Genomic DNA, 25,910 nt, shown 5'->3' with positions numbered 1-25,910 from the left:
ATACAATGGAATATTACTCAACCATAAAAAGGAATGAAACTGGGTCATTTGTAGAGATGTGGATGGATCTAGAGACTGTCATACAGAGTGAAGTCAGAAAGAGAAAAACAAATATCATATTAACGCATATATGTGGAACCTAATATAATGGTACAGATGAACTGGTTTGCAGGTCAGAAATAGAGATGCAGATGTAGAGAACAAATGTATGGGCACCAAGGGGGAAAGCGGCGGGAGGTGGGGGTGGTGGTGTGATGAATTGGGAGATTGGGATTGACATGTATACACTGATGTGTATAAAATTGATGACTAATAAGAACCTGCTGTATAAAAAAAATAAATAAAATAAAATTCAAAAAAAAAAATGCAGGGTCTCACTCCAGACCTACGGAATTAGAAACTCTTGAGGTGATACCAGGAAAATGACATTTTAAGACAGCACATCCTCCCCCAACCCCCGCTGGGTCTGTGCATGCCCAGGTTTGAGAACCACTGGTCTCAATCATTTGTTCTTGTTTTGGGGTGCTATTCTCTGCAAACTTTCATTTGTTTTTTTTTTTTTTAATAAATGTATTTATTTTTGGCTGCGTTGGGTCTTTGTTGCTGCACGCAGCTTTCTCTAGTTGCGGAGAGCGGGGGCTACTCTTCATTGTGGTGCGCGGGCTTCTTTTGTTGCGCGGCACGGGCTCTAGGGCACACGGGCTTCAGTAGTTGCAGCGCACAGGCTCAGTAGTTGTGGTTCGCAGGCTCTAGAGCGCAGACTCAGTAGTTGTGGCGCACGGGCTTAGTTGCTCCGTGGCATGTGGAATCTTCCCAGACCAGGGCTCAAAGCTGTTTCTCCTGCATTGGCAGGTGGATTCTTAACCACTGTGCTACCAGGGAAGCCCCTCATTTGTTTTTTTTCTTTGGTTTTTTCTTAAGTTGCCCTCTGATATAAAAATTGGTAAAATTTGTCCCCTTGTGATCATTCATTTCTGCCTGTTTTGTTTTAAACTCCAGGACAATAATTACTCGATTTCATGAGTTGCTTTTTATTTCTGAATGTCTAATTTTGAACTTTTCATTTTTCCCACAGAGCCGAGAAAACAGAAGTCCTCAGTGAAGATCTGTTACAGGTAACAAAAGAAAGACTTTTAAAAGTGCTCTGTTTAAACAACAACAGCAACAAAAACCCATAGGAAGAACTGAAGCTTATGGTTCTTTGCTTTTTTTTGGTTTTTGCCTGAAACAGAATTAGCGTGATTAGCATGGTTTTGAGCAGGAAAGAAAAGCAGTTGAGTTGTGCGGTGATCAAAAGGGGATCTGAAACTTTGGTGTCATGTTATGAAGTTCAGATGGAGTTAGTCCTGCGTTCAAGTGCCAGGTGTTGGGGTGAGCACAGGGGAGGAGCCTGGCTGGCCCGGCCGGTCCACTGGCGCTGTGGCCTGGTCATGCGTCCTGGGCAGGCTGCTGCGCCGGCGACCTTGATGGGACAGGCTCCGCCAGCTGTGGCAGTGGCCCCGCTGGCTCCAACCTAGACTTCGGGTTTTTTGCTCCCTTTTATGCTTCTTCCCTAAAACCGACCTAAGTTGGGTCCTGAAGGACTCAGAGTCTCAGTGACAGTGACCAGATCTCAGAACCCCCCGGGGGCCCTAGGGTGGCCTCACACCAATGGGCCAGACTTTCCTTTCCGTAGGGAGGGGCGTTTCCTGCTGGGGACCTTAGCCAGGGCCACTCCATGCCATTTCTCAACAGGTTTCCCTAACTTTGGGGCTGGGAGTTTCTCCCAGGAGGGCCTGGACCCTTTATACACATCACTTTAGCCAACTGCACTCTGTCCCCACCCACACCGAATACTTTGTGAAGGACAGGACCCCTTCTGCACCTGTTTCCTCGCCTCTCATTTCCATCACCTGCCTCTGGTGCACTCCAGTGAGTCCCTGGAGACCAGAGATCTGCTCCCAAGTGGCTTTATGTCTCGTCCCATGCAGAGAAGGAGCTGCATAATTTTTAAAAAAGCTGTTTCTGCCCCACCATGCCAAAACAGCCTTCTAAATTATGACAGTCTTCTGCAGGTAGAAGATTTTAAGAGCACTTTTTTTTTTCTACTTTTGAGGACTAGAAGTTTTTATCAAGGATTAGAAGGGTTTTGTCAAAAAAAGATTTTTTAAAGAATAATAATCTTAAAAAAAATTTTTTTTATTAAGGTATAGTTGATGTACAATATTATAGTTTAAGAATCAGATTCTTAACACTATTTCCTCACTGGTTTTTATCAGATATTTCAAATCCATTTTCAGAATTTTAGAAATATTGTTTGGTACGGTTACACTAGGTTTTCCTGTCAGCATTCTCCCTCCTACATCCCACGTCAGAAATATACGTCATTCCATTTCATCCTTTAAGCCCTGCAAGAAGGCCAGAAGCCTTGCAGGCAGGTGGAGGATGGCAGAGATCGCACAGGACTCAGACAATGACTGTCTGTGCTTGTCCCTTTGCCCAAACGTCTGCTGGGGCCTGAGGAGTTTGCTAGTTTCTAGGAATCCCCCCTTTTTTTTTTAAATTTATTTTATTGAAGTATAGTTGATTTACAATGCTGTGTTAATTTCTGCTGTACAGCAAAGTGATTCAGTTATACACATATATACATTCTTTTTCATATTCTTTTCCATTATGGTTTGTCACAGGATATTGGAACTCCTTATTTTATAACACAGATACTCCACGTCTGCGGCAATTGTTTTCCTGCTCTGATTTCTGGTTTTTTTTTTTTTAACTGTAAAGAAGGTGTGTAATGGTTCAAAGTGCTGAGTGCTGGGTCTGGTGACCAGCCACCTGTATTCCCATCCCAGGTCTGCCCCTGACTAGCTCAGTGGCTTCGGGAATTCACTTACCCTCCCTCTGCCTCAGTTTCTACTTCTCTAAAAGGAAGGTAATCACTGTATCACCCCATGGGTTTGTTAGGAGGGGTTCCTGGGTTAAACATAGTTAGCACTGGGATTGGGGCCTGTCACGTAGTGAGGGCTAAATATTATATTAGTGATTTGTTGGTATGATTACCACTGTCACAAGCCACAGAGATTATTTTGTTTCTGATGTGAGACTTCCCTTAATTTGCTCTTTCTCCTGCCTCTTTTCTTAGATATCTGGTAGAGCAGTTCAAGAGGCTGCCTTTTTATCTTGTTTGTATGGAGTTTACCCAGGAGGCTATGAATCCCAGGAGGGTGGGAACCACAATTTACTTACTGTTGTTTTTCTAGTACCTTGTACAGGGTATATACAATATATACTTGTTCTTTCAACAAATATTACCTTCCATTTGGGCCAGGCAGTGATCTAGGCACTTGGGATAAATCTGTGAACAAAACAGACCAAGGCCCTATCCCTTTGGACTTTACATTCTAGTGGAAATTGGAATCAAGTGAAATGGAGTTTTGGGGTTTTTCTCCCCCCGCCCCGCTTTTGTGGCAAATGAAGAACGTGTATTAGTTTTCCAATGTCTTAGAATCAGGTCATTATAAGATTTTGGGCAAGTAATGTGGCATCTGGCCCTAAATAAATGTGGCTGCAGATCGGGGTCCTGGGATGGGGCCTTGGATCTGAAGAGGGGCTGCTTGAGAAAGAGGCACAAAACCATCTCATTGGGTAAAATGTTTTGGGGTAAAAATGTATTCTGCTTTGAACTTGTTGATTTTTCTTTAAAATAGAAAGCATCCCTAAGGGCCTGCCCTCATTCTTAATGAGTCATCAGAATACACATTTTTGGCATTCCTTCCTGTAAAAAGCAGCTCTCTTTGCCATAAACAGCCATATCCCAGCAATAATATTTTGGGAAGCTAATCATGATGTGTGGGCCCCCTAAGTCAGTGTTTCTTACGGCTGGCTGTCCATTCTGCTTTAGAGGTTTATTATTTAAAAGAAAAAAAAAAAAAAAACCACCCCAAGCCCAATAAGGAATAATTTTGAAAACATTGATCTTGAGTTTTAGTTGTGGAACATTTTTTTTTGATTCTTCTGTCCGTTGTACCGTGTGTGGAAGGCTCCATTGCCATGTGCAGGAGAGAGCTGGATGTCCCTGTGGCTTTCCCACTTGGCCTTGGGCCTGAGGCTGGGCTTAGGCTGTTCATTTGCAGTTCTGCTGGTTGGACCTGGGGCTTTGCTGGTGCTGTAGTGTGTGAGTTTGTCACCACTTATCTGATAGCAAGTTCTAGTCAGGACTGTCCCCTACCCCTGAACATAGATTCAGCCTTTAAGGGATCTGAAAATTCATTGGTTCTCAACTAGGGGTGATTTTGCCCTCTGGGGGGATATTTGACAATGTCTGGGGGCAGTCTTGGTTGTCACAAAGAGGGGAGTTGGGTGCTACTGGCATCTAGTGGGTGGAGACCAGAAATGGTGGTAAACCTACTGATAATGCACGGGACAGCTGCCCACAACCCAGAATTCTCCAGCCCACTTATCAATAGTGAGAAACCCTGGTGTAGCTGCATGGGAACCATTTCCATTTACATCCAAGAGCTGAAAAATTCAACAGCAGGATGCTTTTTCCTGCCTACATGGAAACACCGCAGGAGGAAGAGGCTGCGTTGGTCTTGAGCCTTGCCAACGGCTCGTCTGTCTTTGTGTTGTCAGATTGAGCGGCGCTTGGACACAGTGCGCTCCATGTGTCACCATTCCCACAAGCGCCTGGTGGCCTGCTTCCAGGGGCAGCATGGCACCGATGCCGAGAGGAGACACGTGAGTACCGGGTGGGACTCAGAGCTGTGGTTCTCGCGTCTCTGAGAGGCTTTTCTCCCTCTATCAGTCGATTTTTCCCAAGCAGCGTCAGCAGATTTGCCTGCAGACCTGTACCTTGTATCACCATTCACGTTCACGACACCGGCCTTATCATAACATTCTTTTGTGCTTAAGACATCCCTGAGCTGAAAGCCATATTCACACTGAATTCTCTCCAGGTGCTTTTAGAGATTTGTCATCATAAGAGAATGGACACATCAGTTAGGAATCCTCTGATGGCAGAAAGCTGAAAGCCTCTCTTAAATTGACTGAGAAAGTAGAATTTATTGACATACTAACTGAAAAGTCCAGTAGTCAGGAGGGACTCCAGGTAAGGCTTGGACTAGCCTTTCGGTGATGTAACCAGGACCCCAGTTTCTTTCCTTCTCTCCTTCTCTCCCCTCGGCCTTCTTCAGTGTCTGCCTTATCCCTCACGGTTGCAAGCTGGCTACCAGCAGCTCCCATGGGCTACCTACTTCCTTGTGCGTGTCCAGCAGGAATAGAGAGCGTCTCTTCCAGTCGTTTTTCTTAGTGGAGTGAGAAGACTTCTTTTTTCCATACTGTTGGCAGGTAGAAATCCCTTCCCATTGCATTGATCTGCGTTGAGTCACATTCTCCATTACTGAACAAACCCCTCCCGCAACCCCCAACCAGTTACCGCGGGGAGGGATGAGGTTGGGCGAGGAGACAGGACGTGCTGGTTGGCTTAAGCTAATCACAGCTCACCCCAGAGCATGGGCTGTGGTCCTACCTCCAGCTCATAGGCTCCATTGAGACCAGGATAGGTCCTTAGGAGGACTCAGGAAGGATGGGCTCTAGGAAACAATCAAATGTCTACTCCAGGGTACGTTCAGAGCGTCCAGGTCCCCATGTCCCACCAGCAGAGCACAGCAGCTTTGTTCATCAGGCAGTTTCACCCTTAGTTTTACGAGTTCCCAGCTTACAAGCATACTCTGACCCCCATATAACATTAAGGTGGGAGTTTCCATGGCACACAGGGAAGCTATGATTTCCCATATATATATTTTTTTAAATTTATTAAATTTATTTATTTTTGGCTGCATTGGGTCTTCATTGCTGCGCACAGGCTTTCTAGTTGCGGCGAGCAGGGGCTACTCTTCATTGCGGTGCATGGGCGTCTCATTGCGGTGGCTTCACTTGTTGCGGAGCGCGTGCTCTAGGCACGTGGGCTTCAGTAGTTGTGGCACATGGGCTCAGTAGTTGTGGCTCACGGACTCTAGAGCGCAGGCTCAGTAGTTGTGGCACACAGGCTTAGTTGCTCCATGGCATGGCATGTGGGATCTTCCCAGACCAGGGCTTGAACCCATGTCCTTTGCATTGGCAGGTGGATTCTTAACCACTGTGCCACCAGGGAAGTCCATCCCATATTGTTTTATTTGCCACTAGATGTCTCACAAGGAAGAGCTGGTGTGCAGATGATCTGTGTCACCCTCCTTTTATATTTCCTACACACATTTCTGGCCAACTTGACAACAGGGTTACTCCTCTCTTGCACAACACATAGTTTCCGCAGCAGTGTATATCAAAGGAGCAGAAGTTTGCTTGCTGCAGTTCCCGTCCGTCGGAACCAGGCCCAATCCACTGGTCCTGCCCCCTCTGCTCCTTTGCACTCTCTTGCCATGACTTCTGCTCTGCCTGCCCTTTGAATATTGTTTCCTAAGCTTCTGCCCTTCATCTCCTTATTCTCGCCATCACATTCCTTGGGCCTCCTCCTCTCTTCTCGTGGCACCTAACTAATGTGTTTATTCAGACACTTGTAAACCATTTTCAACAAAGCAAAAAACTTCCTCCCCTAGTTGTCTATTTTAGCACCCATAACCTGTTCTTCCTTCTGTGTTGACTCTTGGATTCTATCCACCCTAGTATGCAAGCTAGGTTATCTTTTTTTTTTTTTTTAATGAGTGAAGGGCATGTGTTTGTTTTGTTTTTTAATATATTTATATATTTATTTATTATTTTTGGCTGAGTTGGGTCTTCGTTGCTGCATGCGGGCACTCTCTAGTTGCAGCGAGCGGGAGCAACTCTTCGTTGTGGTGCGTGGGCTTATTGTGGTGGCTTCTCTTGTTGCGGAGCACAGGCTCTAGGCGCGCGGGCTTCAGTAGTTGTGGCACGCAGGCTCAGTAGTTGTGGCTTGTGGACTGTAGAGTGCAGGCTCAGTAGTTGTGGCTCACGGGCTTAGTTGCTCCACACCATGTGGGATCTTCCCGGACCAGGGCTCGAACCTGTGTCCCCTGCATTGGCAGGCAGATTCTTAACCAGTGAGCCACCAGGGAAGCCCTCCCTTTTGTCTTATCCTCAACCTCCCATAGCTGCTTGATTAGCAAGTCCTTTGATTCTCTTTGTGACTATTTCTTGAATTTCTCTCCTCTGCTCCATCTTTACCACCTTTGCCTTAATGCAAGACCTGATTACCTCTCATTATCTGGACTGTTGCAGTCACCTCTTGAGCTACATTTCCTGCCTCTGATTTCCTTTTTTTCCAGCCTTTCTTCAACCTGATCACCAGAGATGGTTTCCTGAAATACCAATTGATCCTGTCATCCTTCTGCCTAAAAAAAAAATTCTTAAGCTTAGTTGTTCTCAACAGTGACCAGAATTGCACTCCTGGGGATATTTTGAAATGTGTGGAGACTTTTTTGGTTGCCATTAGGTCTAGAGGACACTACTGGCATTTGGAGGGTGGGGACCAAGATGCCTGGAGGGATAGTTCCACATAAGGAAGCATCCCTTAATACCAGTGATGCTCTGGCAGGGACGATGGCTGGTTCCCATTGCCTGGGTTAAAATCGAAACTCATCTTTTTTTGTTTTTTTTTAAATGAAATATAGTGGACTTACAATATTATATTAGTTTCAGGTGTACAACATCATGATTCAGTATTTTGATAGATTACACTCCATTTAAAGTGATTGTAAAATATTGGCCATATTCTCTGTGCTGTACAATATATCCTAAAGTCCAAGTGCTTTAGATGACTTAAGCCCTTCATAATCTGATCACATTGTCCTTATCAGTCTCAGTATCTCCCGCTTCCTCCCATTCATGCTGTAGACCATTGTCTTCACACAGATTGTCTTGTTGTTCCTTTGGTCTGCTTTGAAACACAGCCCAGGTGTCACATAAATTCATTAAAAACAAACAAATTAAGTATTTATCAAACACCTACTATGTACAAGTGCTGGAGCTATAAAATGAATTAGATGTAGTGTCTCCCTTAAAAAGTGCTCATAGGGCTTCCCTGGTGGCGCAGTAGTTGAGAGTCCGCCTGCCGGTGCAGGGGACACGGGTTTGTGCCCCGGTCCGGGAAGATCCCACATGCCGCGGAGCCTGTGCTCCGCGACGGGAGAGGCCACGACAGTGAGAGGCCCGCGTACCGCAAAAAAAAAATAAATAAATAAATAAAAGTGCTCATAGCCTGGTGGGGGAGGCTTCCTCCACAAATGGATAATTATAAAAACAACATACTAAACAAAATATGCACAGGTATTATGGGAGGACCAAGAATGGGCACCAGAGGAGGAGAGGGCTAGTCAAGGGAGGCTGCCTGGAGAAGGTGGTGGCCTAGCTGTAAAGGAGGAAAATGAGCGGCAGGTGATGGGCCTATTCCAGGCAACAGGGGCAAAGGTGCCTCTCCCTCATTTCTAAAACCTAATGCCTTAGGCTTCCTTTTCCAGCCTCAAACCAAAGTGCCCAAGACAGGGCTCAGAGGTTGTCTACGCTCTGCACGTGGGAAGAAGAGTCGCCATGGAACCGATAGATGATAGGTGACCACGAGAGGTCGGCAGTCTCTCGTGCTCTAGAAAGTAGAGGAGGAGCCTTGCAAAGGCCCCACCAGAAGCTCCCATGCATGTGAAGAGGCAAGAATTGGAGGGAAGAGAGACAGGGCAGGTGGCCTTCTCAGCCCAAACTGTTGACATGGCATAGCTTATGTCGTGGTTCATATTAGACCTGGAATTATTTCTTTTCGTGCAGCTGGCATGCCTTTTATAAATTAGGAAGCCTTCAGCCCTCTCCGTGGAGGAGTTTGATGTTGGTAGACAGCATGTTCATTAATCAGCTCAAATGTTAAATGAGCAGAATGTCCTTATTTCTGTACATCGGGAACCAGGATTGTTGATGCTTTGGAGTCAGGGCATGGAAAGCACAGGTTAGTTACAACTGGGCACGTGAATGATACTTGTCAAAGTAAACTCCTCTCTTTATGATTTTTTTTCCCATAGAGCTCCAGAGTTGCACAAAGTATATTTCTCTTGATTACTGCACTTATCCTACATTAAATTCCCTTAGAAAGGCAGTATAAGTAAAAGGTATGATTATCCTCTAATTTGATCAAAGCACACTGCCCATTTTCTCATATCTTCCTGGTCTATTAATGTGGAAGCTGGGAACGTCTCCTTGTGGGGCAGATGAAGCCTGTTATTTATTTATTTGAACATAACCTGAGGGGAAGGAGAGATGGGTAAATATATTTGTTCATTATTTATTTTTAAATTTCTGTGTACCATTTTGAATGGGCTGTCCATCTACATGGTCCAAATCCATAATACGCAAAAGAATGTCACATGAGGTCTCTCCCAGCCCTCTTCCCCGGGCACCCAGTTCCCCTCTCCAGGACCACCAGTAGTAGCAGTTCCTTGTACAGCCTTCCAGAGATATTCTAGAAGTGTAACAGATGGAGCCCTTTGAAGGCAGGAAAGGCAGGTGACATGCCCGAAGTCAAGGCAGAGCAGTGCCACAGCAAGGTGGACCCCAGGTCTTTGACATCAGTTCCCTTTCTACTGGGAAGGCAAAATTACATGGGGTACCGCAGCAATGAAAGCATTTTTCGTTAGTAGATCATGGCGTTATAGCCAACACACGTGCTACTTTCCAGGCCTCTTCTGCCTGTATGCTGAGATAAGCCATTAGCTAGTCATGGACAGACTCTGAACCGGGGCTTGGGCTTTTAGCACCGAGGTCTAGCTCTGCACCCTCACCGGGGTGCCTGGCCAGGCCATGTAATCCCCCTGGGCTTCACATTCCCCAACTGCACAATTAGAACATTAATCAGATGATCCTTATGGTCATTTCCAGCTGAAAAACAAATCTCTGATAGGAAAATGAGTGACTTGGTGCTTAAAAATTTTTTTTAATTTTTTTGATATTTAGCTAGATATTTTCAGATCTTTAACTGAAGCTAAATCTTTATGATTCCAGCCAATTTAAGAGCCAGTTTAAGAATGAGTATTCTAGCAGAAGTTTTTAAAATTGAGCACTTCATTGCATTTCTTTGTCATGATAATCAGAGGGCACGGTGTATGTCTTATGTTCCCAGTGCCTGGGTCATAGTATGCTCTTTTTTTTTTTTTTTTTTAACATCTTTATTGGAGTATAATTGTTTTACAATAGTGTGTTAGTTTCTCCTTTACAACAAAGTGAATCAGTTATACATATACATATGTTCCCATATCTCTTCCCTCTTGCGTCTCCCTCCCTCCCACCCTTCCTATCCCACCCCTCTCGTGGTCACAAAGCACAGAGGTGATCTCCCTGTGCTATGCGGCAGCTTCCCACTAGCTATCTAATTTACATTTGGTAGTGCATATATGTCCCTGCCACTCTCTCACTTCGTCACAGCTTACCCTTCCCCCTCCCCATGTCCTCAAGTCCATGCTCTAGTAGGTCTGTGTTTTATTCCCGTCCTACCCCTAATCTCTTCATGACATTTTTTTTTCTTAGATTCCATATATATGTGTTAGCATACGGTATTTGTTTTTCTCCTTCTGACTTACTTCACTCTGTATGACAGACTCCAGGTCCATCCACCTCATTACAAATAACTCAGTTTCATTTCTTTTTATGGCTGAGTAATATTCCATTGTATATATGTGCCACATCTTCTTTATCCATTCATCTGTTGATGGACACTTAGGTTGCTTCCATGCCTAAGTGTCCATCAACAGACTCTTGATTATAGTAATTATAATAATAGCAACGACAACAGTAATAATAGCAGCTAACATTTACTGAGTACTTATCATGTACTCAGTAAATGTTACGTGATACATTTACTTGGGGTACTTGACCTTGAATATCTCCTTTAGTCAACAAACAGCCCTAGGACCCTCACACTATTATCCCTAATTTCCAGGCATGAGGAAACTGACACAGAGCTTAAGTCACACAACTCATACCTTTGAGACCAGAACCTGAACCCAGACAGGATATCTCTTACCTGTGCAGTTTGCCTGGGGGAGAAACCAGTGACTGATGATCTGAAGTAGGTATTTGAGAATGGGTGTCAATTATAATGGAAAAAAAAAATGCATTGTCTTCTGCCTTCCAGAAAAAACTCCCTCTGACAGCTCTCGCTCAGAATATGCAAGAAGCATCAACTCAGCTAGAAGACTCTCTCCTGGGGTAAGAGTTGGGCGATTTCAGAAAGAGAGCCGTGCGCCCTGTGGGTTGGTAGAGGTGGATGGCTGGGTGGTGTACATGGCAGCCACATGTGTGACCAGAGGCTGAGGCCCCGTGGGAGGCCACTGGGATGCTAGAGAATCTTCCTTTTAGTAGAAGCAAGGATGGATGATACAAAGGGCCAATAACAAACATAATTGATAAGGTCAGTTATTTAATCTGCTGAGCTTGGATATAAAGAACTCAGTCCCTTCCATGGTCCAGGTGTTAACTCAGATTTATAAGCCCCGACCAGTCCTATCTAGTCCTTAAGAGTCACTTCTTTTAAAGATGATCACTGTAATGTCAGTGGAGGTTGTCTCAAAATAGTGCCTTTTCTGAATTATGTGGATTTTTTTTTTACAATGAGCATGGATTAGATAAATAAGTTTAAAATCTAATAATAAATCTGTTTTCATTGTAAGAGGGAAGGTTGACCTTTCCTTCTACTTGCTTCTCTACAAGGCCAGTGTCCTTTGATCCTTTCTGCTCTCTCCTGCTGTAACATGGGCCCTCCTTTCCCAGCTGGATATGGCCTTTGGACTTTTCAGCCCATTTCCCAGCGTTTGCCATGCTCCACGACCTACAACGCTCTGTCCTTCTTTGAAGGACACTGCATAGGCCGGACTTACTAGCAGACAGAAAACAGTATAGTATAATAAAAGTTACATATGATTTAAAAGATTTTCAGGGTACTTTTGAGAATACTTGCTTTTCACCTGACCAGAGGACCTAATCTTTCAGTGAGTTCTCACCTCACTGTTTACACATATCCCGCACGTGTACACACAAATTATACCTGAGATAGTCTTGTTCATTTAAAATCACAAGTCTGTGGACTCACGCCCTGAGTTTACAGTACTTTTTTTTTTTTTTTTTTTTTTGTGGTATGCGGGCCTCCCTCTGTTGTGGCCTCTCCCGTTGCGGAGCACAGGCTCCGGACGCGCAGGCTCAGCGGCCATGGCTCACGGGCCCAGCCGCTCCGCGGCATGTGGGATCCTCCCAGACTGGGGCGCGAACCCAGTTCCCCTGCATCGGCAGGCGGACGCGCAACCACTGTGCCACCAGGGAAGCCCTACAGTACTTTTAAGGGTCTATTGTATAGCGCTCTAATGTGTTCCCATCGTATGGAGAGCAGAGCTGGCTCAGTGTGGGAATCTGGTGCCAGATTTAATGGACGTATGTTTGTTGTTGGGCATCTTGTTTTTAAAGGAAGATGCTGGAGACGTGTGGAGATGCTGAGAATCAGCTGGCTCTGGAACTCTCTCAGCATGAAGTCTTTGTCGAGAAGGAGATTGTGGACCCTCTGTACGGCATAGCAGAGGTGGGTGCTTTGGCGGGGGATGGGTGGGGAATGGTTCGCTTGTGTCTGAAACTTTAACAATAATCAGTGGCTTTGGCATACACTTCTTTTTGGAAATAAGGGGAGTAAGTTGAGGGTACAAAATCCTTTGCCTAAGAGAAAAAAAAAAAGGTAAATAAAGATTGCACTTTCAGAGGTTAAACTGAAAACCCCGAAGCTTGTCCCATTTTATATGTGGTGTGTTCTTCTTTCCAGGTAGAGATTCCTAACATCCAGAAACAGAGGAAGCAGCTCGCCAAATTGGTTTTAGACTGGGACTCGGTCAGAGCCAGGTAAGATAAAGCTGTGAAAAATAACCAATAATGTGGTTTTCTGTCACATCCCCAGCAACCATCCCCCTCCTCAACACGGATAAAGACCACTGGGTGCACAAAACAGACGTCGTCACAGATTAACACACTTGACTCACAGACTGAGTCACAGCCTACTCACACCTGCTTTCAGGCCTCATTCTCCCAAGCGTGGCAGTGGGATGATGTTAGAACACCCTATTCTTAGTCAACTAACAGTGAAAGGAGACAGGGAGAAAAAAACACCTAAGTAATTGTATTCTGGGGAGAAGAGACGGTGGCAGACAGTTCTAAGAGCGTTGTCCTTGGCGTAGTGGAGTGTAGGAATAAATAGATCTGTGATCTTAGCAGCTGCTAAGCATCCCACTGTGTCAAAAAACACCTGTGTGGTTAGGATCGTTTTTCACAATCAAGAAATGCTGTGCTCAACAGGGAGGAACTAAGTAAAACCTAGTAACCATCCCAGAGGGCTGATGTCAGATGACCCGTCTGTAGTGCTCCGTGGCTGGGCTCCAGCCTCAGCTCCGTCCGTGAGGGCGTTTGTATCAGTGACTCATATGAGAGGAGTAGGAAGGTAGCTGCCACGGGCCCCATCCTTTCTCATACCTTATACGAGCGTTGACAGACTTGTTCTATAAAGGGCCAGGTACTAAATATTTTCAGCTTTGCAACCCAGATGCTCCCTGTTCCAACTACTCAGCTCTGCTGTTGTAGCATAAAAGTAGCCCTGGGCAATACATAAATGAATGAGCAAGTCTGTGTTCGAATAAAACTTTATTTACAAAAGCAAGTGGCTTTGCTGAGCCCTGCTTCGTTAACTCTTTTAATCCTCATTGTACTCTTGTGAAGTAGACATGATTATTTCTGTTTGGCAAATAAATGGAGATACAGAGATCATTTACTGACTTCCTACGTGTCAGATGCTTTTTTTTTTTTGGCTGCGTTGGGTCTTCTTTGCTGCTGCGCGTGGGATCTCTCTAATTGCAGTGAGCGGGGGCTACTCTTTGTTGTGATGCTTGGGCTTCTCGCTGCGGTGGCTTCTCTTGTTGCGGAGCACAGACTCAGTAGTTGTGGTGCACGGGCTTAGTTGTTCCGTGGCATGTGGGATCTTCCCGGACCAGGGCTTGAACCCATGTGCCCTGCATTGGCAGGTGGATTCTTAACCACTGCGCCACCAGGGAAGCCCCGTGTCAGATGCTTTTATTGCAGATTTCCTTGTTTCTAAAATGTCGTTGAGTGTCAGATGCACCAGTGATTTAATATCCGATTTTGGGGGGAAAATGAAATAGAAACACCACTTTATTAAGTGTACAAATCAATTGGTAAGACATGTCCTGATTTAAGAAAAGTTGAGATGATAAGAGGGACATCTAAGAATTAGCACATGGTGAACATGATAATTGCCACCACTTACTGGGCACTTGCCACGTGCCAGATATCACACTACGTATGTGATATGTCAGCTCTTTCGATTCTCCCAGCAATCCCTATTCATTTGCCCACTTGTGTTTTTCAGCAGACATCGAGTAGGCGCTCGCTGTGGGTCAGGCTCCGTGGTGGACACTAAGTGCAGAGGCCCTTCAGTGAGAGTTGGAGGGGACAGAGGTTAGGAGGTTATGTGACACCCCCTTCTTTGAGAGGAGACTTGTACAGACACTGGAGGCAGCTGCACATGCCGTGTCTGTGACTTGCTTTGCATCTTAGACATAATAAACGGCAGGGCTAGGATTCTGAACGCAGAGTCTGCCGTCTCCTTGTCACACGCACACGTGTGATTAGAGCCCTGCGGCCAGAACCAGGATCAGGGAGTGCAGGCCCCCCTGTGGTAGATTTTTGCTGAAGATAAGTTAAATGTTCTAATAGTTAATTAAACAAGGCCGTGAATGCGCTCTTGCTGGAGTTGGTTGAGCGATATTATAGATGCCAACCTGCCAGGAATCTTACATCTGCAGCACACGTATCCCAGAGGAGATTTCAGCACTGATTCTTGGTCCTGCATTCATGGTCCTGTTCACTTAACTAATCAAAGTAGGTATTAGAGAAGCTGAAACAGATCAATATTTCTTCTTTATTTTACTTATTCCTGTGGCTTTTCCCTGGAGGAAAATGCGGATAGCTAACATTCAGTGGGAATCCATCACATTCACACACAGGCGTATATACATTATTCTCTCTTCTGCTGCTCACGACAGGTCTGCCGGGCAGACGGTATTTGTTTCCTTAGTTTGACAGATGAGACAACCTGAGGCACAGAGAGGTGAGGCCATCGCCAAAAGTCACACGGCTAACGAAGGTAGAACCGAGCTTCAGACTTCAGCCTGTCAGACTCCGAAGTCCATGCTCTTTCCATTGCCAGCTTTGCTTCAGCAAATTTACGGAAGCCTTGCTGTGGAGCAGTGCATCACAACAGGAACGTGAAAGAGGGCAGGGCAGAGCATTCTCGGGGCAATGCAGTCATCTGGGAAGCTTGATAAGTTGCTGACATGGGCTTTCATGCTGCATCTATATAATATGCATGTTTAAATTTAAAGTGCTAGAGAGTGCGTTACTTACCTCGACTCTTAGCTTGTTGAGGACGGTAACCAGGACCCGGTGTCTACTCCTGTTGCCTGCACCTGCTGACCTGTGGCCACCATGCGTAAGTGCATCTCCATCCATGTTGGCCAGGCTGGTGTCCAGATCGGCAGTGCCTGCTGGGAGGTCTACTGCCTGGAACACGGCATCCAGCCCGATGGCCAGATGCCAAGTGACAAGACTATTGGGGGAGGAGGTGACTCCTTCAACACCTTCTTCAGTGAGACAGGCACTGGCAAGCATGTGCCCAGGGCATCGTTTGTAGACCTGGAACCCACTGTCATTGATGAAGTTCGCACTGGCACCTATCACCAGCTCTTCCACCCTGAGCAGCTCATCACAGGCAAGGAAGATGCTGCCAATAACTATGCCCTAGGTCACTACACCATTGGCAAGGAGATCATTGACCCCGTCTTGGACCGAATTCGGAAACTGGCTGACCAGTGCACAGGTCTTCGGGGCTTCTTGGTTTTCCACAGCTTTGATGGGGGAACTGGTTCTGGGTTCACCTCCCTGCTGATGGAACAACTCTCTGTCGATTATGGCAAGAAGTCCAAGCTGGACTTCTCCATTTACCCAGCCCCCCAGGTTTCCACAGCTGTAGTCGAGCCCTACAACTCCATCCTCACCACCCACACCACCCTGGAGCACTCTGACTGCGCCTTCATGGTAGACAACGAGGCCATCTATGACATCTGTCGTAGAAACCTCGATATTGAGCGCCCAACCTACACGAATCTTAACTGCCTTATTAGCCAGATAGTGTCCTCCATCACTTCTTCCCTGAGATTTGATGGAGCCCTGAATGTTGATCTGACAGAATTCCAGACCAACCTGGTGCCGTATCCCCACATCCACCGCCTTCTGGCCACATATGCCCCTGTCATCTCTGCTGAGAAAGCCTACCATGAACAGCTTTCTGTAGCAGAGATCACCAATGCTTGCTTTGAGCCAGCCAGCCAGATGGTGAAATGCGACCCTCGCCATGGTAAATACATGGCTTGCTGCCTGTTGTACCGTGGCGATGTGGTTCCCAAAGATGTCAATGCTGCCATTGCCACCATCAAGACCAAGCGCAGCATCCAGTTTGTGGACTGGTGCCCCACTGGCTTCAAAGTTGGCACTAATTACCAGCCTCCCACTGGTGGAGACCTGGCCAAAGTACAGCAAGCTGTGTGCATGCTGAGCAACACCACAGCCATCGCTGAGGCCTGGGCTCGCGTGGGCCACAAGTTTGACCTGATGTATGCCAAGCATGCCTTTGGTACGTGGGTGAGGGCATGGAGGGAGGAGAGTTTTCTGAGGCCCCTGAGGATATGGCTGCCCTTGAGAAGGATTATGAGGAGGTTGGTTTGGATTCTGTTGAAGGAGAGGGAGAGGAAGAAGGCAAATTACCATTCCTTTCAGCCCTGCAGCATGTCATACTCAGAACTTCAGCTTCAATGTTAGCTGACAGGAGTAAAAGCTTTCTGACTAGATTGTCTTCACTTTCAACTGTGATCATGTATTACTTTTCCATGTGTACCTGTTAGATTTTTCTGTCATGTCTGAAAGGTAAAGGCTTTAAGAAAGATAAATAAATAAATAAAGTGCTAGAACTTTCTGCCATAGCAGGCATGTCCGTATTTAAACAGAAGGTCAAAACACACTTAAAAACCAAATAGAAATTGTTTTAGATTATTATTCCCCATTCAGACTATTGCTATAGTATAATTTGGGGGGAGGGGGTCCTTTGGACTTATTTACGAAGGGAATATAAACATTCCACATTATGTTTCAGATTTGCTGTAGATACTAGTATTAATCCTTACAAATGATTTTCATTCTTAACATGCTTTCACAGCTATCAATTACTAGCTCCATGACTGAAGTTCTGGCTTTCACTTACTGAAAGTAATCAAAGGTCAGGATGGTAGTAGGTGGTGTTATAGGGGTCCTGAAGAGCAGCAGCTGACCCCCAGTGGCACAGGGAACATTCTAGATCAAAGCAAGAGGACAAGGGGGTGTTTGATGGGAAAGAGCCCAAGATTGGACAGTAGAGGAAGGGGTTCCACGGATTGAGTTGCAGCAGTTGGGCTTGCATGGGACAAGGCGTGGCCAGTTCTGCTCAGAGCAGACAGCTACTCTCAGCACTACCAGAGTCCCATCACAGCGGGAAGCCAGTGTCACCTTTGCCCATTTCCATTCCTAAAGGATAAACTCCAGAGAAGCTGCCATCCTAGGTGCTGATACCTGTCCCAGGTAGAATCAGTTTGGGGGAAGGAGTCTGTCTCCATTAGGTCCTTGACTCCATAAGGTTGAGTATATACAGCTGATTCTCAAATAATGGCTATGCCTGTGCTTTGCAGATGGAACCAGGCTCACAAATCTTCAGGAACCAACTTTCAGGGGCTTCCATCAAAAATAGATACCCTAAAGGAAGAGATGGATGAAGCTGGAAATAAAGTAGAACAGTGCAAGGTAGGAGAATTCCCTAATGAATATGTACTTAAATCAATCTTTTGGTTTTTGCAAGTGATGGATGAAAGGTCAAATATTGCAAATTATTTAATATTTTACATAATTCCTATTAGAATTCCCTGAATGATATTCAAGGTAGGTTTTATTTTCTTCTTCCTTCTTTCTTTATTTTCTAAGACTCTACATTACTTTATACTCAGAATAAAACATTATTTTTAAAAAAAATTCAGGGACTTCCCTGGTGGCACAGTGGTTAATAATCCACCTGCCAATGCAGGGGACACGGGTTCGAGCCCTGGTCCGGGAAGATTCCACATGCTGCAGAGCAACTAAGCCCGTGTGCCACAACTACTGAGCCTACGCTCTAGAGCCCGCGAGCCGCAACTCCTGAGCCCACATGCCGCAACTACTGAAGCCCACATGCCTAGAGCCCGTGCTCCACAACAAGAGAAGCCACTGCAATGAGAAGCCCGTGCACCGCAACAAAGAGTAGCCCCGCAGAAACTAACACACCACTGGTCAAATATTGCAAATTATTTAATATTTTACATAATTCCTATTAGAATTCCCTGAATGATATTCAAGGTAGGTTTTATTTTCTTCTTCCTTCTTTCTTTATTTTCTAAGACTCTACATTACTTTATACTCAGAATAAAACATTATTTTTAAAAAAAATTCAGGGACTTCCCTGGTGGCACAGTGGTTAATAATCCACCTGCCAATGCAGGGGACACGGGTTCGAGCCCTGGTCCGGGAAGATTCCACATGCTGCAGAGCAACTAAGCCCGTGTGCCACAACTACTGAGCCTACGCTCTAGAGCCCGCGAGCCGCAACTCCTGAGCCCACATGCCGCAACTACTGAAGCCCACATGCCTAGAGCCCGTGCTCCACAACAAGAGAAGCCACTGCAATGAGAAGCCCGTGCACCGCAACAAAGAGTAGCCCCCATTCTCCGCAACTAGAGAGAAAGCCCACGCACAACAATGAAGACCCAATGCAGCAAAAAATAAATAATTAATTAATTTTTTAAAAATTCAAGTAGGATATTTTTAAAAACTTGACAAAAATGCCTAAGCTTATTTAAAATGAAGAATGGGAGAATAAAAGGAGAAAAACTATATAAAATCATATCATAAAATTATAGCAATTAAAACTGCGCAATAGGCACAAAAATAGATCCATGGACTTGTATAGGTTTTCTAGAATGAATGCCATTATATTTAAGGGTTGAATATACAGTAAAGGGGTCATTATATATCCATAGAGAAGGGAAGGATTATTTTTAAAATGTTGCTAGGACAATTGGCTTCTAATTTGGAAGAAATAAAAATTTGTATCTCATAAGCTAAATTCCAGACTAGGTGGTTATTCTCTATGCATCTATCTATGAAGATAAATGTTTATTCCAAATGTTACTTGAGGTGGTAAAGAAACAGGTCTTTGGTGAATCTTAGGATCATTGCCTGAGACTTTTCCTCCTCTTATTATTCATCATTTTCCAAAAATGGTCTCCACATTCTACTAGATAGCATTAAGACTGCTATATTTTAGTTTATTCAGGTCATGCTATAATTCACTTTTCATGATGGCAAACCTTGGACAGTTAACTGCAGTAAAATGACTTGTTGAAAATAATATAGTGGGTAAGAATTGATACTGGACTCACAAAGTCATGCCATAGCCTTTACGTTTAAAAAGATGATAATCGCACAAATGCTTCTGACAAAAGTCTTGCACTGGCTTATTCTTGTTCAGAAGAGTTGTAGTTTTGCCAGTGTCATTTACGCAGCAGTCTTCTTCATATCTGGTCTAACCTAGATCTTGGCTAGTGGCTCCTTATTGGATATAAATTTGTCTAGCAGTTTGGGGGTTTGAACTGGTGCATTATGGGCTAAGTTAAAAGAGAGACTTCTTTTAACTTACATACCACAGCTTGTCAGAAAGTCAAATGGTAAAAACTTATGAAAATATTTTCTATTTCCTTCTCTCTTTATGTTAACTTCTGGGTAATTTCCTGAGATCTAAGTTCTGTTTCACTGCTTCTCTCTTTAGCTATGTCTGATCTGCTGTTTAATTAACATTGAGTTTTGAATTTTGTTGACTATATTTTTCATTTTAAAGTTCTAATTCTTCAAGTCTGCCTTTTTTGATAGTGCATTATTCTTTTTAGTATTTATTTTTTAATGTTTTTAATCATTTATATATACTTATTTTAAGTCTTTGATAGTTAATTCTGTTTTCTGAAGTTCTCTATGAGAGTGGTGGGAGTTTCCTTTATGGTGGATTGTTTTGCAGTTTTGTATTGTGAGCTCATTTTAAGAGGGACTTTATCTGTGGGACTTCTGGGGATTAGGAGTGAGTCTCCCAGAGAGTGTTACCAAGCCATTTGAAACTAAACTTTCTCAGTTTGAGGATTCCTGGACCACACAGAGAATCAACTCAAACTTCAAACCCTCATGAAAGCAGGTCTATATTTATTTGTGAACTCTCAGGGAAATGTTTTACTTTCCCAGATACAGAGGCCAATCCAAAACAGAAGGTAGTACATTAAAAAAATATGTATATATATATGTATATATATGTATATATATATATATATGAATATGTATATATATATGAAAATTGGAAATATGGATATATCCAATTGCCCAGTCTATCAGTTTTAAGCTAATTATTTAATTCTTATGTAAGTAATTTATTTACATTAGTTCAAATATCAAAAGTATAAAACAGTATACAGTTTAAGTCTTTCTTCTGCCCTTGTCCTCCTCTTCCTCCTAATTTCCACTGCTCCCAACAGGTAACCACTGTTACTAACTTCTTGCTTTTTTCCCTAGGGGTATTTTTATACAAACATGGTGATACAAATATTTCCTCTCCCTTTTTTACCCAGACAGTAACATACCATACCAGAAGTAGTGCTCTATGCTTTGCTTCTTAACAAGGCATATTAATAATAAACCTTGGAGATCTTTCCATGTCAGTCCATAATAAGCTTGATTATTCTTTTCGTTATCCCTGTGTATGATTGTACCAGTGAGTTGATGGACATTTAATCTGCAGCTGTTTCATTACAGTTTGCTCTAGGAGCTCACAGATCAATTCGCAGATACTATTTTCTTTCACCTTTTTTTCTTCAATGACATATCTTCTCTTCCACTTACCCAGGATCAACTTGCAGCAGATATGTACAACTTTATGGCCAAAGAAGGGGAGTACGGCAAATTTTTTGTTACGGTAAGCACTTTGCCCTGACGAAATGTTAAAACATTGTAAAAGTTGAGTCATTTTAGCTTTTTTGCAAAAGATGTCATTTTTGGTTTTGCTCAGCCATTGTGTGTGTGTCCATCCAATGCTAACGTTACTTTTGTTTTTGAATGTGGGTCTGTTCTCAGTTATTAGAAGCTCAAGCAGATTACCATAGAAAAGCATTAGCAGTCTTAGAAAAGGCCCTTCCCGAATTGCGAACCCATCAAGGTAACGTAACCTGCGTGCTGGCCTGATGCCTCCTTCTCGCCTCTGCCACTTCTGCCTCTGTTCTTCTTTACTCAGCTCCTCTGCATGCATTTCCTTCAGACAAAGCCTCTCTGCCTAGGCGGGCACTATTTCCCAGCACACTTTCATCTTCCCTTGCTGCATTCTCTAATTTCTTCCAAATGCAAATTAACATACTAATGGAACATTTGCAGTTCTTCTGAAATCTTCAGTTGAAGAGAAAGCTGCACCCTTTGGGGGAAGCATCTGTTTTTCTATCTTCTAAATAGGCTCAAAACATTCTAGCCTCTAATTATCTTTTCGCAAATCAGTTATTTGTTTCATAGGGCTTAATTCTAGCCCTGTGATTCCAAGAGCATACCTCCTAGGAAAAAAATTTTGGACTTCCCAAAAGGAATTTTAGAAGCCAGTACCTGATACCGCATCATCAGGCACGTAATCAGTGTGATTGAATCGTGAGACCATGACCACCTCGTTCAGATCGTGTTCTCATCAGCACTCACTTTGCCCACCATATTGAAGCACATTGCAGATCCTACCCTCAACTTACTAGTGGACCAAACTTCCCTTTGATGTTTAGTTTTAAACTGAACATTAACTCTTTTGATTCTAATTCTCTCTGATGTGCCATCAGAGCATCTATCAGCAGAGATCAGTAAATGATCAGACATTCCTCTGTCACCTTTGGACCTGTTATACTCTTTTGCTTATGGTATAGTCCTGACATTTGGAACTCGGGTGCCCCCGACAGAACCACTGGTCTCAAGCTGAAAGAGGATCAAGCCAGGTGCTGAGTGTGATGACTCTGTGATTGTGAAAGAGACTGAGCATGTGTGTGTATGGGGCTGGTTATGTCTGTGCGTACACTCTGGCCTCTCAAGAATACCACTCCTCCTCCCCTAAATTGCAGGCGATCCCAACAGGGTGTGACTTTGTGCCTGAAAGTCCTTAGATTTTGGAATCAGAAAATTCTATTTAGGACTTCCCTGGCGGTCCAGTGGTAAAGACTCTGCCCTTCCACTGCAGGGGGCGCAGGTTTGATCCCTGCCCGGGGAACTAAGATCCTGCCTGCCGCACAGCGCGACCAAAAAAAAAAGAAAAGAAAATGCTATGTCTTGACTGACCCCTTAGCCAGATCTTTAGCTATCTTGAGTGTAGTGGCTCTGATTTGCTGGGCCAGTCTTCAGAGGATGAGCTGCCCTTGCTTTCCAAAGTGATCCCATTTCCTTATTCGTGGGTAATGGGGTTGAGTCGGAGTGCAAAAGAATGAAGCTGCTGGCGAACAGTCAGCCTCGCAAGGGGCCGACTCTTGTGGCCCAGGTCAGAGCACTGGGAGCCTGTATTTATGGGGTACCTTCTGTGTGCGGGGCCCTGCACAGGACAAAACAGTAAACATCGTCATCCTAGCCTTTGAATGGCTTTAAGCCTGGTTTGGAAAGGTTGACTAACGGGCACAAAAAAGAGAAGATTTAAGCAGCGCCACGCCCCCTTTTTTTAGACTCCCATTCTATTTTTACCCAAGGCTATTTTCCCTAGAGAAGTTGGTCAGAAAGTCATGGGGAGCAGGCAGGGGCAGGGAAGAGGTTTAGGATGGAACAAGGGAAGCCGGTGTGTGCAGGGGAGCAGCCAGTGAAGGAAATGAGATTATTCCTTCTCTCTAAGGCTCCCGCCTTCACCCAAGCCTTGGAATTCAACCCTTTTCACCTCTGCCTGTCCTCAAATCTGCCTCTCGTCTTAGTTCTGTCTTCCTCTTCCTTCTTCTCTGTTTTCAGAAAGACTCAGAGTGTCCTTACGGTAGGAAAAAAAAACTTGACCCTCTGCCCCGTGCCCCTGTGTACCCGGGTCTCACACTCGCGGTCGGCTGGCCTCAGTTCGGTACCTGTCTGTCCTCAGCGTGATGCCCCGTTTCTTTGCATTCTCCTTCGTTTTCCTGGGAGGTTCTTCGGATGACTCATTTCCGTCGGCCACCTCCGTTTTCTAACCGCCTCCCCACCCCTAACACTTTGCAGTCTGGTTTCTACTCCCAGTCGCTCTGCTATTAAAACAAACAGACAAAGAAACATTGCAAGTCCCAATGGGTGGATGATTCTGATTGTTAGATTCTGGCATTTGACGTGGCTTGAGCCGTCTCTTCCTTGTCTATTTTTTCCCCTCGTTTCACTCGATTGTTTTCTGTCGTTGTTGAGGCTGTGTTTCCTTCACGTCTGTCCCCACCTCAGAAGTCAAGCCTTTCCTGAGATCCAGTCCTTTCTCCTGTGTTCTTCTCCCTCCCTCCCACCTCTTCTCTCAAAATCCCCTCATTTTGGTGGCCTCCACTGACACCTGCATCTCTTTCCTCTCAGCCTCAGCGTCAGTTCCCTTTGATGACCGGTTGTCACCTTAAACTCAGCGTATCTCAAGAAGCAAACTGATGCTTCCCCCACACCAGCTGGCCTTTCCTCCCCCCTCGTCTCCTTGGTACCTCCTTTCTCCAAACAATCCAGGTTTCAAACCTTGGAGCCATCTTTTCCTTCCTTTCTGATACCCTCTTCCCGGGTTCTGTGCATTTTTCCCTCTGCTGTGCCCTCCTCTTCATTCTCACTGTCCCACTCTACTCCGTGCCCCTGTCGCCCGGTGCACAAGTGTGGAATAAAGTGTCCATCCCCAGACTCAGGATCCCTGGTCTTTTCTCAGCCTGAGTCCTCCTGGTCTATTTAATTCCTGTCCATCTTCTAAGACCTTCGCCAAGCTCCCCTTCTTTGAGAAGCCTTCTCTGACAACTGAAGCCAACAGTGAACACTTTCGTCTCCTGAGTCACTCTAGCATTTATGGTCTACACCAGAAGTCGCAAACAGCCATATCTCATTAAAAAATAAATAAATAAATTTTTTAAAAACTAATTGCCATCATTTAAAAATCAGACTCTTTTCACATAACAGTGCTAACTTCTGGCTTCTCTTGAAAGTCCAGAGGGCCTGGTGATGCTGGATCTGCTTTCCCGCGTGGTGACATTGCTCTGGCACCGAGAAGCAGCTGCTGCGTCTTGGCGGACCGCGCCCTCCCCGCCCCGACCTCACACCTCCAGTGCCCATCTGGCCCCTGCAGACGATTGTATTTGCGACCCTAGTCTATACCATTTTTCTGCCATGGCTTAGCAAACATGTCTTGTCTTGTTAATTGCTGTTGTGCGTTTGCCTGTGTGTCTTGTGTTTTCTTCACACTTCGACTGCTCTCATCCCAGGGGCGGGGGGCCTCTGTGAACTTCGGGTGCCTGCTGCAGGGCCTCGCATGTCAGAGGTCAGTGGTTTGAGGGGCAGCCCCTGCGGTGGAGTTTGCCTCCGGAGTGGCCTCTAGGTCAGCGGCTCTCACATCCACCCTCTGCCAACATTACACCGAGGTGGGGGAGGGACACCCTGTCCAGGGTTTGCTAGAAAGTTCCAGCAGGAGTCTGGATTGTGCCCTCCTCTCAGCATAGTAGGGTCGGGCATGGGGAGGTGATGGCAGGAGTCGTTTGCAGAACTCCCCTGGGTGATTCTGATGTATCCGCCCAGGCGAAGGGTCAGCTGGCCCTTTTCTGCCTGTGTTGAGAATCATTGCTTTAGATAAAAGGGAGAAAGTATGCAAGGTAAGATCTGGCCTTTGAGAGGACTGTCCCAGAGCTCTGTCTTCTGAGAAGGGCCAGGCCCTTGGATGCTTCTTGTGTTCGGAATTCCACCGACCCGGTCCGGGGCTGAAGCCAGGGACGAGGGGCCTCCGGACGGTTCTGAGAGTGGCCACTGCCTTCCGCCCCCACACCCCTTCCTTTAACCTTTACCCCACTTGCTCTTTCCATCAAGTTTTGACTTTTCACAAGCACCCAGGCCTGCGGGTTTGTGGGATCTCACTTCCCTTCCTGTGACGGGCCCCACCTTCTCTCACGTGTAGGGCAGTGTCAGAGCCACGCTAGGGTAACACTGCCTGCCTGGAATCCAGGGTTCGAATACCAGAGTGGCTGAAGGACACACGTCCACAGGCTGAGAGGGACGTGAGCCCTTCCTGTCGCTGGAAAGAACCACGCTGCCCCAGTGGAGTATTTTCCACCAACTGGTTTGCCCTCTTTGGCTTCTGTGTGCTTCTCAGTCGGTGCTGGATCTCTGCACCCCGCCAGGCAGGCTGGGCCCAGCCACACCCTTCTTACTCTCCTTCAATACATCCATGTCCTAAATGCCTGTTTCTGTTTCCCGCTTTATTGTATGTCTTTTTGCTAAGCTGCCTCAAATCTTTTGTGGAATGAAGCAGAGCATATGACTGGAAAATAGTCTGTAGTATTGCTTTGCTGCTGTCGGCACAGCCTCCAGCCCCAGCTGCCTTGGGGCTGCATTCTCTCCTACTCAGAATCTTGGACTGTTTGGGGATATGGCACCAGAAGTGCTGCATGTCCTGGAGATGTCGCCTCTAATAGGGGTTGGCATGGGCCCTCTCCAGGGCCCATGACAATGCTTGGCCTATGTTTAAATTTTTTTTTTTTTTTTTTTTTTTTTTGTGGTATGCGGGCCTT

General features: G+C 45.3%; 1 protein-coding gene and 1 pseudogene across 12 annotated transcripts in view; both read left to right on the top strand.

Annotated features, from left to right (window-relative positions):
* The window catches only part of ARHGAP17 (Rho GTPase activating protein 17), a 90,677-nt gene that overhangs the window by 33,942 nt on the left and 30,825 nt on the right, over positions 1 to 25,910 (top strand). For all 12 annotated transcript variants that reach the window (XR_003682993.2, XR_003682989.2, XR_003682990.2 and 9 more), the window contains exons 2-9: positions 1,076 to 1,115; positions 4,612 to 4,716; positions 11,102 to 11,175; positions 12,424 to 12,535; positions 12,770 to 12,846; positions 17,787 to 17,898; positions 21,068 to 21,136; positions 21,295 to 21,376. Coding sequence is in view for 4 of the 12 variants with exons in the window: in XM_024123539.3 (XP_023979307.1) it covers positions 1,076 to 1,115; positions 4,612 to 4,716; positions 11,102 to 11,175; positions 12,424 to 12,535; positions 12,770 to 12,846; positions 17,787 to 17,898; positions 21,068 to 21,136; positions 21,295 to 21,376 (671 nt within the window). In the remaining 8 variants the exon portion in view is untranslated. The remainder of the gene's footprint in view (positions 1 to 1,075; positions 1,116 to 4,611; positions 4,717 to 11,101; positions 11,176 to 12,423; positions 12,536 to 12,769; positions 12,847 to 17,786; positions 17,899 to 21,067; positions 21,137 to 21,294; positions 21,377 to 25,910) is intronic.
* LOC102994130 (tubulin alpha-1B chain-like) lies at positions 15,213 to 16,973 on the top strand (annotated as a pseudogene).

The sequence above is a fragment of the Physeter macrocephalus genome, chromosome 14, assembly GCF_002837175.3.
Source record: "Physeter macrocephalus isolate SW-GA chromosome 14, ASM283717v5, whole genome shotgun sequence".
In the NCBI taxonomy this organism is placed as follows: Eukaryota; Metazoa; Chordata; class Mammalia; order Artiodactyla; family Physeteridae; genus Physeter; species Physeter macrocephalus.
The sequence above is the reverse complement of the archived record's forward strand: the minus strand, read 5'-3'. Positions and strand labels throughout refer to the sequence as shown.